Here is a 16,820-nt window from a genome sequence, read left to right as displayed (position 1 = left end):
CCACATTACACCCACTTTGGCATCTCTTCACTGGGTTCCTGTTAGAGGATGACATTTTTTCAGGAATCCTACGGGTCACAGGATTCCTGTGGGATTCCCACGGGATGGGACTCAACTTTGCTATTTATCACGTGATTGGGACGGTACAGGATTAAAAGTTCACGGGAGCAGACGGGAGTGGGAACCAAGGTTTTAGGCAGCGAGCCATCCTGCTGCCATTTGAGCGGTCAATTTTTGAAAACGAAGGCCAAAAAAATAGCGAGCAGCTTTGCTTAAAGCCGTCTAAAATTAGGACTGCAGCCATCTGTGTGTGTGTGTGTGTGTGTGTGTGTGTGTGAGTCAGCTTGCTGTGAGGAGGGAGAAGAGCAGAAATCACATAAAGCACTCTGAACGTTAACAGACTGTTATTTTACAAAGATATTTATTTTAGTGGGCTTAATGTAGTTGTTTAATGTGCAAGCACAAAATGTGACTGAGGAGGACAAAAAAAGGAAATGAACTCTAGTCAGAATAAAAATACAAGCTGATGATTTTTATTATTGTTCAAAGTTATTGGGCTGCAACTATACGTTTCCTCTTATGATTTTAAAAATCATGGGAGTCAAATCAGTCTGCATTGTTCAGGTTTTCCTGCATGTTTGTGTATTTTTTCCTTCTTCATAAGCATTTGGTGTTTGCATTTGTTCTACAAAGTTTGAAAAACAATAAAATGTTAACACTTTTCTTTATAGCAGTTCTGTAATTTCAGAAATGCAACAGAAACAACCACAAATCAGAAAAAGTTGGGACTGTATGCAAAACGAAGAATAAAAATGTTGCACTATTCCCAGTTTTTCCACGCACACCCACAGAAGCCAAAAATTCTTCTAGAGTTGTGTTTTGGTGCCTTCCCTCACTTGTCTTCTTCCAGCATGGACATTTAGTTTTTGAGAACTGCCTTCCTGACACAGATTTACCATCCAAACAGTACCGCACTGTATTTATGAATAATATATATTGTAAATATATATGTATTTCTGAATATAAAGGAAGTCTAAGAAATATTCAGTGATTTGGAAATGTTCATGTGTTCATCCTCTGACATTTCTCAAGAAAACTGGTTGTAAAAATGATTAATTAATTCTTACATTTAGAATAAACTGACTTGTCCCAACCTTTTTTTTTCTTGAAAAATGCTGCAGGCCTTAAATGTAGGAATGGATATATATATTAACAAAAAATAAATACAAATAAAGCTGACCACACAAAACATGAAATATGTTGGTTGCATACAGTCAGCAGTTACAGAAATAGAAGACAAAGTAAATGTCAGAATCATTACGTGTCCACTACCACATTTTGAAAAACTGTAAGACCACAGACCATGCATTAATTATTCAAAGGATTCAAAGGATTCAAAAGAATTTTATTGTCATATCCTAGACCACCAATAACCAGCAAAAATCAATTTAAGCATAAAAATTCAAAAAGAAAAAATAATATAGCACCTTCAACTGCACCACAGACTAAAACAGTTAAATGTGGTCCATTAAACATTAGGTCTCTCTCTCTTCTAAGTCCCTGTTAGTAAATGATATAATAATTGATCAACATATTGATTTATTCTGCCTAACAGAAACCTGGTTACAGCAGGATAAATATGTTAGTTTAAATGAGTCAACACCCCCGAGTCACACTAACTGTCAGAATGCTCGTAGCACGGGCCGGGGCGGAGGATTAGCAGCAATCTTCCATTCCAGCTTATTAATTAATCAAAAACCCAGACAGAGCTTTAATTCATTTGAAAGCTTGACTCTTAGTCTTGTCCATCCAAATTGGAAGTCCCAAAAACCAGTTTTATTTGTTATTATCTATCGTCCACCTGGTTGTTACTGTGAGTTTCTCTGTGAATTTTCAGACCTTTTGTCTGACTTAGTGCTTAGCTCAGATAAGATAATTATAGTGGGCGATTTTAACATCCACACAGATGCTGAGAATGACAGCCTCAACACTGCATTTAATATATTATTAGACTCAGTTGGCTTTGCTCAAAATGTAAATGAGTCCACCCACCACTTTAATCGTATCTTAGATCTTGTTCTGACTTATGGTATGGAAATTGAAGACTTAACAGTATTCCCTGAAAACTCCCTTCTGTCTGATCATTTCTTAATAACATTTACATTTACTCTGATGGACTACCCAGCAGTGGGGAATAAGTTTCATTACACTAGAAGTCTTTCAGAAAGCGCTGTAACTAGGTTTAAGGATATGATTCCTTCTTTATGTTCTCTAATGCCATATACCAACACAGTGCAGAGTAGCTACCTAAACTCTGTAAGTGAGATAGAGTATCTCGTCAATAGTTTTACATCCTCACTGAAGACAACTTTGGATGCTGTAGCTCCTCTGAAAAAGAGAGCTTTAAATCAGAAGTGCCTGACTCCGTGGTATAACTCACAAACTCGCAGCTTAAAGCAGATAACCCGTAAGTTGGAGAGGAAATGGCGTCTCACTAATTTAGAAGATCTTCACTTAGCCTGGAAAAAGAGTCTGTTGCTCTATAAAAAAGCCCTCCGTAAAGCTAGGACATCTTACTACTCATCACTAATTGAAGAAAATAAGAACAACCCCAGGTTTCTTTTCAGCACTGTAGCCAGGCTGACAAAGAGTCAGAGCTCTATTGAGCCGAGTATTCCTTTAACTTTAACTAGTAATGACTTCATGACTTTCTTTGCTAATAAAATTTTAACTATTAGAGAAAAAATTACTCATAACCATCCCAAAGACGTATCGTTATCTTTGGCTGCTTTCAGTGATGCCGGTATTTGGTTAGACTCTTTCTCTCAGATTGTTCTGTCTGAGATATTTTCATTAGTTACTTCATCCAAACCATCAACATGTCTATTAGACCCCATTCCTACCAGGCTGCTCAAGGAAGCCCTACCATTATTTAATGCTTCGATCTTAAATATGATCAATCTATCTTTATTAGTTGGCTATGTACCACAGGCTTTTAAGGTGGCAGTAATTAAACCATTACTTAAAAAGCCATCACTTGACCCAACTATCTTAGCTAATTATAGGCCAATCTCCAACCTTCCTTTTCTCTCAAAAATTCTTGAAAGGGTAGTTGTAAAACAGCTAACTGATCATCTGCAGAGGAATGGTCTATTTGAAGAGTTTCAGTCAGGTTTTAGAATTCATCATAGTACAGAAACAGCATTAAGGAAGGTTACAAATGATCTTATGGCCTCAGACAGTAGACTCATCTCTGTGCTTGTTCTGTTAGACCTCAGTGCTGCTTTTGATACTGTTGACCATAAACTTTTATTACAGAGATTAGAGCATGTCATATGTATTAAAGGCACTGCGCTGCGGTGGTTTGAATCATATTTATCTAATAGATTACAATTTGTTCATGTAAATGGGGAATCTTCTTCACAGACTAAGGTTAATTATGGAGTTCCACAAGGTTCTGTGCTAGGACCAATTTTATTCACTTTATACATGTTTCCCTTAGGCAGTATTATTAGACGGCATTGCTTAAATTTTCATTGTTACGCAGATGATACCCAGCTTTATCTATCCATGAAGCCAGAGGACACACACCAATTAGTTAAACTGCAGGATTGTCTTACAGACATAAAGACATGGATGACCTCTAATTTCCTGCTTTTAAACTCAGATAAAACTGAAGTTATTGTACTTGGCCCCACACATCTTAGAAACATGGTGTCTAACCAGATCCTTACTCTGGATGGCATTACCCTGACCTCTAGTAATACTGTGAGAAATCTTGGAGTCATTTTTGATCAGGATATGTCATTCAATGCGCATATTAAACAAATATGTAGGACTGCTTTTTTGCATTTGCGCAATATCTCTAAAATTAGAAAGATCTTGTCTCAGAGTGATGCTGAAAAACTAATTCATGCATTTATTTCCTCTAGGCTGGACTATTGTAATTCATTATTATCAGGTTGTCCTAAAAGTTCCCTGAAAAGCCTTCAGTTAATTCAAAATGCTGCAGCTAGAGTGCTGACAAGGACTAGAAGGAGAGAGCATATTTCACCCATATTGGCTTCTCTTCATTGGCTCCCTGTTAATTCCAGAATAGAATTTAAAATTCTTCTTCTTAGTTATACTTATAAGGTTTTGAATAATCAGGTCCCATCTTATCTTAGGGACCTCATAGTACCATATCACCCCAAGAGAGCGCTTCGCTCTCAGACTGCAGGCTTACTTGTAGTTCCTAGGGTTTGTAAGAGTAGAATGGGAGGCAGAGCCTTCAGCTTTCAGGCTCCTCTCCTGTGGAACCAGCTCCCAATTCAGATCAGGGAGACAGACACCCTCTCTACTTTTAAGATTAGGCTTAAAACTTTCCTTTTTGCTAAAGCTTATAGTTAGGGTTGGATCAGGTGACCCTGAACCATCCCTTAGTTATGCTGCTATAGACTTAGACTGCTGGGGGGTTCCCATGATGCACTGAGTGTTTCTTTCTCTTTTTGCTCTGTATGCACCACTCTGCATTTAATCATTAGTGATTGATCTCTGCTCCCCTCCACAGCATGTCTTTTTTCCTGGTTCTCTCCCTCAGCCCCAACCAGTCCCAGCAGAAGACTGCCCCTCCCTGAGCCTGGTTCTGCTGGAGGTTTCTTCCTGTTAAAAGGGAGTTTTTCCTTCCCAAAGTTGCCAAGTGCTTGCTCACAGGGGGTCGTTTTGACCGTTGGGGTTTTTCCGTAATTATTGTATGGCCTTGCCTTACAATATAAGGCGCCTTGGGGCAACTGTTTGTTGTGATTTGGCGCTATATAAATAAAATTGATTTGATTTGATTTGATATGCACAAAGGAACATGTTCCCTGCACAATGAAATGTGTTTACTGCATTTAACCCATCCTAACTGCCAGTTAGGAGCAGAAGTCGCCTTTAGGTGCCCGGGGAGTTATGTTTTGTGTCTTTTAGTGAAGTTTTTTTTAAAATCTGGATTAAGGCAATAAGTGCCTCCCTGTATTACCATAGATGAACTGTTCCTGTTGCCACATCTTCCGAAATAAAACTGCAGAACACTAAAGCCTAAAAACTAAAAGAAGGGAAAAAAAGGAAAAAAAGTGGGAGCGGTACAGGAACGGGAGTCATTCTAAATGGGAGCAGGATGGGAGTGAGAGTCATTTTACTAGGAGTGGGAGGGGACAGGAATTAATTTATTTTTTACTCTGGCCCGGGATTGGGATGAGACAGGAATTTTTCTGGGGGAGTGGGACGGGACAGGAGTAAAAATCTACTCCTGTGTCACCCTCTAGTTCCTGTCTCTGTGAGATCAGGTTTTAAGGTTCTGCTATTAACCTCTAAAATTGTTCACGAACTGGCAACTCCCTACTTAGCTGATCTAATTAAACCTTACGTACCGGTCTGGGCTTTGCATTCTCAGGGTGCAGGGCTACTTTGTGTCCCTAGGGTGAATAACAAGTCTGCAGGTCATAGAGCTTTCTCTTATCGTGCCCCTGTTCTGTGGAATGATCTCCCTGCGTCAATAAAAGTCAAATTCTGTGGAGACTTTCAAGTCCAGACTTAAGATGAACTTATTTTCCCTTTCGTATGGCTAGCATACTGGCATAGTATGTTAGTATGCTTTTTTTACTCTTTTAAATTAATTTTATTAGGAAACAGAGCAGGCCACAGCCTCAACTTTATCAAAAATCTGTATCTTTTAGTGAAGCTTAGGGCTAGTGGCCGGCGATCACCTTAGTATTTCTTCTGTTTTTCTTGTTGCTTAATGCTGACAAATTATACTGTATTTATTGTCTTTCCGATGCCTGATTCTTTTTTGTTTTCTCTCTGTTTGAGGTACAGCTCCACCCAGAGATGGGAGTGGTGTCTGCTTCTGCCACCCTCCTGTCCTGTGCACCAGCAGAATTTCCTGTATATTTGTTTTGTGAATTGTTTTGTATATTGTGACGGTAGAATGGCCCCTGCAGTGGGTCCCCCCTTTGAGTCTGGTCTGCTTCGGGTTTCTTCCTCAAATCATCAGAGGGAGTTTTTCCTTACCACTGTCACCTGTGTGCTTGCTCTTGAGGTTGGTAAGGTAGACCTTACTTGTGTGAAGCACCTTGAGGCAACTTTGTTGTGATTTGGCGCTATATAAATGAAATAAATTGAAATTAAGTTGAAATTGTTGGTACGGTAGACTTCCCACCGGATTTGGAGAGTACTCCTCAGGCAGCGTTGGTTGAATCGCTCCAGGATCTTCAGGTGGTGGCAGTAGGTGGTCCAGATATCAGAGTTCTAGAGCAGGGTTGGCATGACAACAGCTTTGTAGACAAGGATTTGTGCCTTGCGTCAAAGGTCCCTGTTGCTGAGAACACGGGTGGGAAGGCAGCTCCTGCATAGTTGAGTCGGTGTTGGATCTCGCCATCAATGTCGACATTTGATGACACATGGCTGCCAAGTTCCGGAAAGTGGGTCACATTTTCCAGGACCTGTCCAAGCAGTTTGACAGCAGGAAACTTTGGATTGATCATGCTGGCTGGTGTCTTACTTGTAGTTCCTAGGGTTTGTAAGAGTAGAATGGGAGGCAGAGCCTTCAGCTTTCAGGCTCCTCTCCTGTGGAACCAGCTCCCAATTCAGATCAGGGAGACAGACACCCTCTCTACTTTTAAGATTAGGCTTAAAACTTTCCTTTTTGCTAAAGCTTATAGTTAGGGCTGGATCAGGTGACCCTGAACCATCCCTTAGTTATGCTGCTATAGACGTAGACTGCTGGGGGGTTCCCATGATGCACTGTTTCTTTCTCTTTTTGCTCTGTATGCACCACTCTGCATTTAATCATTAGTGATCGATCTCTGCTCCCCTCCACAGCATGTCTTTTTCCTGGTTCTCTCCCTCAGCCCCAACCAGTCCCAGCAGAAGACTGCCCCTCCCTGAGCCTGGTTCTGCTGGAGGTTAAAAGGGAGTTTTTCCTTCCCACTGTAGCCAAGTGCTTGCTCACAGGGGGTCGTTTTGACCGTTGGGGTTTTACATAATTATTGTATGGCCTTGCCTTACAATATAAAGCGCCTTGGGGCAACTGTTTGTTGTGATTTGGCGCTATATAAAAAAATTGATTGATTGATTGATTGATTGATTGTCTGATCCAGGATCTGTCTCTTCATCAGGTTGATGTGAAGACCAAGTAGCATGGTGGAAGGAGATTTACAGGAATGTGTCCAGTCATATGAATCCACATTTCATCTATCAAACACATATGTAAAAAAAATAAAAATCCTAAGACTTGATTAAACTTCACTTCCAGCAGAGCAGCAACAGGAACCCATGAAGAGCAACAGCTGTTAACAATATGTGTTTTATGTATTTTAAAAAGTGAGAGACATTTCAACAGTGTACAATCAATACATTATCAGTCAGAGAAAAAAACAAAACAAAACAAAAAAACACCACACACACATATAGAATTATGTATACAAAATGGCTCAATATAGAATACTGATATTTCAAATAATTTTAACACAGGGAGCATCTGGGTCACGATTCTGATGACCTGGACTGCAAGTAAAACGGTGCACAGAGATCAAAGAAAAGAGTGAATTAGTCAGAGCTGTTAACTGATCCTCCCCCCACACCATGATCATCTTCATTGGTATTTCCAAAGAGCACAGAACGATGACAACCTACAGTGACGCTGCAAGAGAGCAGAAACAGCTGCAATCTACGCGGATGTGACTGCGCGTCACTATTTTGATGCCATCTCCACGGTTGTGGTGTCGTTGGCTTCGTTGACATCGTAATCTCTCGCCGAGCCGCTGATCAGGACCTTCATACGATCAGGGAAGTCGCTGAATTTGGGACTCAGGAGGAAATCGTAGAGGAGAGCCGCCGTCACACCACCGCAAATGGGTCCCACCCAGAACACCTGCAGCGAATCAGTGATCGGCATTTGAGTTTGGCATCAAAACCCAACATTATCACGCAAAAGACACGAGAGAATCGACACAAAGATTCCAGAGCGGCAGTTACTGCTCACTTCTGTCGATATTTGGAGCCGTAAAACAATAGCAATGTTTTCACTGATTAACTTTGTGGCCTGAAGCCATGTACATGTTAATGAGTTATTGTAGAAAAATATGCTCACAGGCAAAGTGCATGTGAGGAGGACAAAGTACAAATGTTCCCCAGTAACATACCCAGTGGTTTGTGAAATCATTCAGGATCAAAGCCGGGCCAAAGGAGCGAGCGGGGTTGATGCTGCAGCCGGTGTAGCTGATCTGTAATCAAAGACAACAATCAGAGATGCACACCCTGATTACTTCACGCAGACGCTGGTGTCCAACCCACATCTTCACCTCAGCCTCATCAGCATCGCGGTTGTGCGCATCAAATCCAGAAAAATCCTTCGATCTTTATGATGCTGACTGTTAGAATGTTGCACTCATTCAGAATTTTGACTATGCTGATCTCTCAGTACCTAAAAATCCTTTTTTTTTTTCCAGTAATCTGCTGTTGTAGTATTGTAATATTGTTAATTTTCATTCATTTTAAAATTTCTGTTGCATTATTTTCTTTAACTCTGCTGTTCTTATATTTGATTGGTGTTTTTTTATTGTTGAGAAACACATTGTAAATTGATATTTTACATCACTACATCAGTACAGTCTTCTTCAAATAAAAACCCGCCCTGCTGGCAGTGTGTGTGTGTGTGTGTGTGTGTGTGTGTGTGTGTGTGTGTGTGTGTTTGTTGACAAAATACAGACATATTGTTATCCAACCCTTGTTTCCACCCGGTTCCATAAGTATTTGGACACTACCTCATTCCATTCTGCATATTAGGTGAATGATTGCTAGGCAACCAGCACTTTCAATCAAAGATGGAACTGAGTGACATTAATGCAGGGCTGCCCAAATGTGTTCCTGGAGGGCACCTGCCCTGCGTGTTTTTGTGTTTTCCTACTCTGCTCACGTCTGATGATTTAACTTTGGTGTTACGTAGCTTCTCGTTAGGGTAGGCACACCTGTCAGAGTTAAAGAGCTGTGGGTGGAGTACAGAGAGTGAAGAAAAGATGCAGAGTGAGTGACCTCCAGGAACACATCCTTCATCTTTGTCACTTCAAAGATCTCAACTGCTCAATACTTTCATCAAGTTAACATTAGGAGTTAAACTTTGCTAAGTATTTAGATATTGCAGACAGGAAGTAAGGAAGGAAGGGAGTAAAGAAGGAAGGGAGGGAGAAAGGAAGTCTGGCCTGTATGGTAGAGTGGCCAGACGGAAGCCACTCCTTAGTAAAAGGCACATGGCAGCCCGCCTGGAGTTTCCCAAAAGACACCTGAAGGACTCTCAGACTATGAGGAACAAAATTCTCTGGTCTGATGAGACAAAGAACTCTTTGGCGTGAATGCCAGGCATCATGTTTGGAAGAAACCAGGCACCATCCCTACAGTGAAGCATGGTGGTGGCAGCATCATGCTGTGGGGATGTTTTTCAGCGGCAGGAACTGGGAGACTAGTCAGGATTGAGGGAAAGATGAGTGCAGCAAAGTACAGACACATCCTGGATGAAAACCTGCTCCAGAGCGCTCTTGACCTCAGACTGGGGCGGCAATTCATCTTTCAGCAGGACAATGACCCTAAGCACACAGCCAAGATATCAAAGGAGTGGATTCAGGACAACTCTGTGAATGTCCTTTAGTGACCCAGCCAGAGCCCAGACCTGAATCTGATTGAACATCTTTGGAGAGATCGGAAAATGGCTGTGCACCGACGCTCCCCATCCAACCTGATGGACCTTGAGAGGTGCTGCAAAGAGGAATGGGCAAAACTGGCCAAAGATAGGTGCACCAAGCTTGTGGCATCGTATTCAAGAAGATTTGAGGCTGTAATTGCTGCCAAAGGTGCATCAACAAAGTATTGAGCAAAGGATGTGAATCATCATCAACTTTTTTCTTATATAGCGCCAAATCACAACAAACAGTTGCCCCAAGGCGCTCCATATTGCAAGGCAAGGCCATACAATAATTATGAAAAACCCCAACGGTCAAAACGACCCCCTATGAGCAAGCACTTGGCCACAGTGGGAAGGAAAAACTCCCTTTTAACAGGAAGAAACCTCCAGCAGAACCAGGCTCAGGGAGGGGCAGTCTTCTGCTGAGACTGGTTGGGGCTGAGGGAAAGAACCAGGAAAAAGACATGCTGTGGAGGGGAGCAGAGATCAATCACTAATGATTAAATGCAGAGTGAGGCATACGGAGCAAAAAGAGAAAGAAACAGTGCATCATGGGAACCCCCCCACAGTCTACGTCTAAAGCAACATAACCAAGGGATGGTCCAGGGTCACCCGATCCAGTCCTAACTATAAGCCTTAGCGAAAAGGAAAGTTTTAAGCCTAATCTTAAAAGTAGAGAGGGTATCTGTCTCCCTGATCTGAATTGGGAGCTGGTTCCACAGGAGAGGAGCCTGAAAGCTGAAGGCTCTGCCTCCCATTCTACTCTTACAAACCCTAGGAACTACAAGTAAGCCCGCAGTCTGAGAGCGAAGCGCTCTAATGGGGTAATATGGTACTACGAGGTCCCTAAGATAAGATGGGACCTGATTATTCAAAACCTTATAAGTAAGAAGAAGAATTTTAAATTCTATTCTAGAATTAACAGGAAGCCAATGAAGAGAGGCCAACACGGGTGAGATATGCTCTCTCCTGCTAGTCCCCGTCAGTACTCTAGCTGCAGCATTCTGAACCAACTGAAGGCTTTTTAGGGAACTTTTAGGACAACCTGATAATAATGAATTACAATAGTCCAGCCTAGAGGAAATAAATGCATGAATTAGTTTTTCAGCATCACTCTGAGACAAGACCTTTCTGATTTTAGAGATATTGCGTAAATGCAAAAAGGCAGTCCTACATATTTGTTTAATATGCGCTTTGAATGACATATCCTGATCAAAAATAACTCCAAGATTTCTCACAGTATTACTAGAGATCAGGGAAATGCCATCCAGAGTAACGATCTGGTTAGACACCATGCTTCTAAGATTTGTGGGGCCAAGTACAATAACTTCAGTTTTATCTGAGTTTAAAAGCAGGAAATTAGAGGTCATCCATGTCTTTATGTCTGTAAGACAATCCTGCAGTTTAGCTAATTGGTGTGTGTCCTCTGGCTTCATGGATAGATAAAGCTGGGTATCATCTGCGTAACAATGAAAATTTAAGCAATACCGTCTAATAATACTGCCCAAGGGAAGCATGTATAAAGTGAATAAAATTGGTCCTAGCACAGAACCTTGTGGAACTCCATAATTAACTTTAGTCTGTGAAGAAGATTCCCCATTTACATGAACAAACTGTAATCTATTAGACAAATATGATTCAAACCACCGCAGCGCAGTGCCTTTAATACCTATGACATGCTCTAATCTCTGTAATAAAATTTTATGGTCAACAGTATCAAAAGCAGCACTGAGGTCCAACAGAACAAGCACAGAGATAAGTCCACTGTCCGAAGCCATAAGAAGATCATTTGTAACCTTCACTAATGCTGTTTCTGTACTATGATGAATTCTAAAACCTGACTGAAACTCTTCAAATAGACCATTCCTCTGCAGGTGATCAGTTAGCTGTTTTACAACTACCCTCTCAAGAATCTTTGAGAGAAAAGGAAGGTTGGAGATTGGCCTATAATTAGCTAAGATAGCTGGGTCAAGTGATGGCTTTTTAAGTAATGGTTTAATTACTGCCACCTTAAAAGCCTGTGGTACATAACCAACTAACAAAGATAGATTGATTATATTTAAGATTGAAGCATTAAATAATGGTAGGACTTCCTTGAGCAGCCTGGTAGGAATGGGGTCTAATAAACATGTTGATGGTTTGGATGAAGTAACTAATGAAAATAACTCAGACAGAACAATCGGAGAGAAAGAGTCTAACCAAATACCGGCATCACTGAAAGCAGCCAAAGATAACGATACATCTTTGGGATAGTTATGAGTAATTTTTTCTCTAATAGTCAAAATTTTGTTAGCAAAGAAAGTCATGAAGTCATTACTAGTTAAAGTTAATGGAATACTCAGCTCAATAGAGCTCTGACTCTTTGTCAGCCTGGCTACAGTGCTGAAAAGAAACCTGGGGTTGTTCTTATTTTCTTCAATTAGTGATGAGTAGAAAGATGTCCTAGCTTCACGGAGGGCTTTCTTATAGAGCAACAAACTCTTTTTCCAGGCTAAGTGAAGATCTTCTAAATTAGTGAGACGCCATTTCCTCTCCAACTTACGGGTTATCTGCTTTAAGCTACGAGTTTGTGAGTTATACCACGGAGTCAGACACTTCTGATTTAAAGCTCTCTTTTTCAGAGGAGCTACAGCATCCAAAGTTGTCTTCAATGAGGATGTAAAACTATTGACGAGATACTCTAACTCCCTTACAGAGTTTAGGTAGCTACTCTGCTCTGTGTTGGTATATGACATTAGAGAACATAAAGAAGGAATCATATCCTTAAACCTAGTTACAGCGCTTTCTGAAAGACTTCTAGTGTAATGAAACTTATTCCCCACTGCAGGGTAGTCCATCAGGGTAAATGTAAATGTTATTAAAAAATGATCAGACAGAAGGGAGTTTTCAGGGAATACTGTTAAGTCTTCTATTTCCATACCATAAGTCAGAACAAGATCTAAAATATGAATGCTGTGTATTTTTTATTTTTCATAAATTTTCAGAAATTTCTCCAAAAAAACTTGTTTATGTTGTCATTATGGGGTGTAGTGAGTAGAATTTTGAGGGGAAAAAATGAATTTACTCCATTTTGGAATAAGGCTGTAACATAACAAAATGCAAGAAAGCGCTGTGAACGCTTTCCAAATGCACTGTAGATACACTGTCAGTAAGTTAAAATGTGTGTCCAGTTTCCACCTATGACAAAGACTATACAAATTTCTGCAAGGTCTTAACAAGGTATGGACAACAGTACCAAATTTAATTATAGTCCATACAGTACTTGCGATGTTATCGCATAAGAGGGCTGTCCATAAAGTATAGGTCCTTTTTATTTTTTTCAAAAACTATATGGATTTCTTTCATATGTTTTTACGTCAGACATGCGTGAACCCTCGTGCACATGCGTGAGTTTTTCCACGCTTGTCGGTGACGTCATTCGCCTGTGAGCACTCCTTATGGGAGGAGTCCAGCCCCTCGTCGGAATTCCTTTGTCTGAGAAGTTGCTGAGAGACTGGCGCTTTGTTTGATCAAACTTTTTTCTAAATTTGTGAGACACATCGAAGTGGACACGGTTCGAAAAATTAAGGTGGTTTTCGGTGAAAATTTTAACGGCTGATGAGAGATTTTGAGGTGATACTGTGGCTTTAAGGACTTCCCACGGTGCGAGACGTCGCGCAGCGCTCCCAGGCGCTGTCGTCAGCCTGTTTCAAGCTGCAAACCTCCACATTTAAGGCTCTATTGATCCAGGACATCGTGAGAGAACAGAGAAGTTTCAGAAGAAGTCGGTTTCAGCATTTTATCCAGATATTCCACTGTTAAAGGAGATTTTTTTAATGAAAGACGTGCGGACGGGTCCGCGCGTCGGGACGCAGCCGGCGCGGTGCGGCCCCACAGGAAAAACACCTCCGTGTTGATAACCATTTGTAAAATCCAAGCGGCTTTTGATGGCTTTCAGTGGAGTGAGTATATGAGAAATTGTTTAACAGCTGGACATGTTCCAACTTGTCCTTAAGGCTTCCAACGGAGGTGTTTTTCCTGTGGCGGAGCGTCGCGGCGGCTGCGAGCTGACGCTGCAATCCGCCCGCACGTCTTTCATTCAAAAAATCTCCTTTAACAGTGGAATATCCGGATAAAATGCTGAAACCGACTTCTTCTGAAACTTCTCTGTTCTCTCACGACGTCCTGGATCAATAGAGCCTGAAATGTGGAGGTTTTCAGCTTGAAACAGGCTGATGACGGCGCCTGGGAGCGCTGCACGACGTCTCGCTCCGTGGGAAGTCCTTAAAGCGACAGTATCACCTCAAAATCTCTCATCAGCCGTTAAAATTTTCACCAAAAACCAGCTTAATTTTTCGAACCGTGTCCACTTCGATGTGTCGCACAGGTTTAGAAAACATTTTGATCAAACAAAGCGCCAGTCTCTCAGCAACTTCTCAGACAAAGGAATTCCGACGAGGGGCTGGACGACTCCTCCCACAAGGAGTGCTCACAGGCGAATGACGTCACCGACAGGCGTGGAAAAACTCACGCATGCGCCCGAGGGTTCAAGCATGTCTGACGTAAAAACATATGAATGAAATCCATACAGTTTTTGAAAAAAATTAAAAGGACCTATACTTTATGGACAGCCCTCGTATACTACATTTTAGAGTCTCGATCCCTTTGTAGCTAACTTCGAACATGTCTGAAATCTTAGTGAGGTGACCATGTGCACCAGGTTTCATCTTGACACATGAAGTCTTTCTCAAGATATCGAAGATTTCAGAAAAAAAAAAATTAAAAAAGCTCTCTTGTGTCTGCAGCCTGGGTAAAATGCCACGCTGCTTTGGATGTGAGATGTAGAACTTACAGCTGCCAAATGTCCCAGGCAGACTGAAAGTCCAATGGCCAAGGGTGCAGAGCCGGTGACATCACTCCGCCTTTTATCAGTAACTGCAATGACACAAAGCACCAACTGGAAGGTGGCCAGGAGCTCGATGCCGACACCTTGGCTTGGAGTCACACCGTTGAGCTGTAAGAGTTAGAGAGGGATCCAAAACAACAACAGTAAGTTTGTCAGTCTGTGTGACACTGATGAATAGTTTTTCCTGTTAAAGCCACTTCCCTTTTCAGTACTTCTGTAAAAATCTGAAAAAAAAAACAAACAAAAAACAAACAGTCTGTCATATTGCTGATGTAATTTTCAGGTGTTGAAGACCCTGACCCTGCACAGGCGTTATCAGCTGGTAACCACTCAGATGGAAGATAGGCCTCACTGCACACAGAAGTAGCAGCGTGCTGCTATTCAGAACCAATATTTATCAAAAACAAGCATGCATGGTTTAGATCTAATTACCTCTGGCAAGGAGGTAATGTTTTCACCACTGTTTGTCTCATTACGCTAAAATCACCTATCAGATTTTTGTGAAACGTGGTGGATGGTGGGATATGGGCCAAGAGAAGAAAACCTCATAACTTATTGGAGAGGATCTGGCAAATCCAGGAATATTTATATTAACATTCTTTAACATTGCAAAATAGGACATTTTTGGAGATTCTTGTGAATATCTCAAGAAATAATGCACAGATCTTTATCAAAAGAATCAGACATATGTAGAATGCTAGTATCTCTATTATCTCTTGAAAAACACAAAAATCTCACAATATTAAAGAAAGCAAAAAAGTAAAAAAAAAAAAAAAAAAAAATCCTAGATCCATCCCCTTACTTTGATCTACTCCAAAAGTTAATGGTTTCTACCCTTTCACTAAGTTTCAAGAAAATTTACTGAGCAGTTTTTGCCTGATCCTGCTAACATTTATTTCTAATAGTTCCAGAGATATGCTGAGGTGTTGGTGGAGCGATGTGCTGTTGTAAAAACTCAGTGTAGTCACTCATTTATGCGGCATAACATTAACTGTGGGCAGGAGATTTTTTTTACGTCACATCTGTTTCTAAGCTCCGTCTGCAACTTGCATGAACTGGTTCACTTACAGTGTTGAGCCCCAGTGTATCAGTGGTACTGGGACGTGTTCCATACACGATACCAGAGGCCAGAGCCGAGCCCAGCATCTGGGCAATGATGTACATGATCGCTTTGAAGACGCTGATCTGGCAGCTGGCTAACAGCCCCAGGGTGACCGCGGGGTTCAGGTGGGCTCCGCTGATGTGACCCAAACTCTGAGCCAGCGTGGCGATGGCCAGCCCGAAGGCCAAGGACACCTTCACCTCTTGGTCTGGGTTGCTGTTGTTCTGGTTCCCGATGGCCGTGGAGATGCTGAGGAATATAAAAAGGGTCATGCCGACCAGTTCGGCCAGAACGGCCCTCCAGAATTTCTTGCTTTTGAACTCTGACATAGTAGCTGTTGGGGCTGTGGGTCCTCCGATGTGTGCACTCACAAACAGGCTGTATATAAGGGGGAGGCTGATAATGCAAGGTGGGCGGGCTTTCAAAAAAAAAAAAAAACTGAAAGGAAGAGCCACACTGAATTAATGAGAAACCCAAAGGACTGCTTTTTCATTTCCCTCCCTCTTCTCCTTCCTCCTCCTCCACCTCCTCTTGCCCACCAGCTTGTCTCCCAGCACCTCCCTGTGCAACTTTTTTTTTCCTGCTCTTTGGACTTGTGCAACCAAATCCCAAATTCAAATGACACAACATTCAAAATAATTCTAATTTATTTATGCAATTACATTTATACAGCTGTCAGGGTCAGGTTTTTTATGCACTAATTTGTGGGGTGCAACTTTAAACGGACCTACTTATATTTGTAAAAATAAATAAATTAATTTAAAAAAATCCTAATAGGCTAATATGAGTTAGATTTTGTCCAATACATGGATTCAAATCACTAAGGAGAAACGTCTAATGATCCTTGAAGGTCTCACTGTGTTCTCTGCAGAAAAGCTTTTCAATCTTTGGCTGTGTGGGGGGATGGATGCCAGAAACAGTTTTTTGTGTTTGGGAGGTAAAAGGGGTGCTGGTGGTGTAGGAGAAGAACAACGTGCAGCAAACACAGCTTTATCAATAACTACTTCAACATTTTTATAAAATATTTATCAGTGTTATAGAGGTCCGGCCTATAGAGGCCTGTTCTTCTACAGAACCTGAGGTTTATGAAACAACTCATGGAAAAGTGAGAGTTGAAGATGAGTTTTTAAACTTTCATG

The 16,820-nt window shown here is 41.3% G+C and overlaps 1 protein-coding gene across 1 annotated transcript; it reads right to left on the bottom strand.

Annotated features, from left to right (window-relative positions):
• Nucleotides 1-7,307: 7,307 nt before the first annotated feature.
• On the bottom strand, nucleotides 7,308-16,162 carry LOC117522208 (aquaporin-1-like). The gene is made up of 4 exons (XM_034183600.1): nucleotides 15,648-16,162; nucleotides 14,526-14,687; nucleotides 8,163-8,243; nucleotides 7,308-7,891 (listed from the first exon to the last, which is right to left on the bottom strand). The coding sequence occupies exons 1-4, from the start codon at nucleotides 16,008-16,010 to the stop codon at nucleotides 7,712-7,714; spliced, it is 786 nt and encodes a 261-aa protein (XP_034039491.1). The 5' UTR covers nucleotides 16,011-16,162; the 3' UTR covers nucleotides 7,308-7,711.
• Nucleotides 16,163-16,820: the final 658 nt, after the last annotated feature.

Source organism: Thalassophryne amazonica, chromosome 12 (genome assembly GCF_902500255.1).
Source record: "Thalassophryne amazonica chromosome 12, fThaAma1.1, whole genome shotgun sequence".
Lineage (NCBI taxonomy): Eukaryota > Metazoa > Chordata > Actinopteri > Batrachoidiformes > Batrachoididae > Thalassophryne > Thalassophryne amazonica.
This window is presented reverse-complemented; position numbering and strand designations above follow the sequence as displayed.

Bases quoted from the DNA above. Each gene is read 5' to 3' on its own strand.
- LOC117522208 (XM_034183600.1), bottom strand. From the start codon at position 16,010: ATGTCAGAGTTCAAAAGCAAGAAATTCTGGAGGGCCGTTCTGGCCGAA. The intron at 14,688-15,647 runs GTAAGTGAACCA...TAACTCTTACAG, and splicing joins ATACACTGGGGCTCAACACT to CTCAACGGTGTGACTCCAAG. The intron at 8,244-14,525 runs GTAAGTTCTACA...CTTTGATTACAG, and splicing joins GCCTGGGACATTTGGCAGCT to ATCAGCTACACCGGCTGCAG.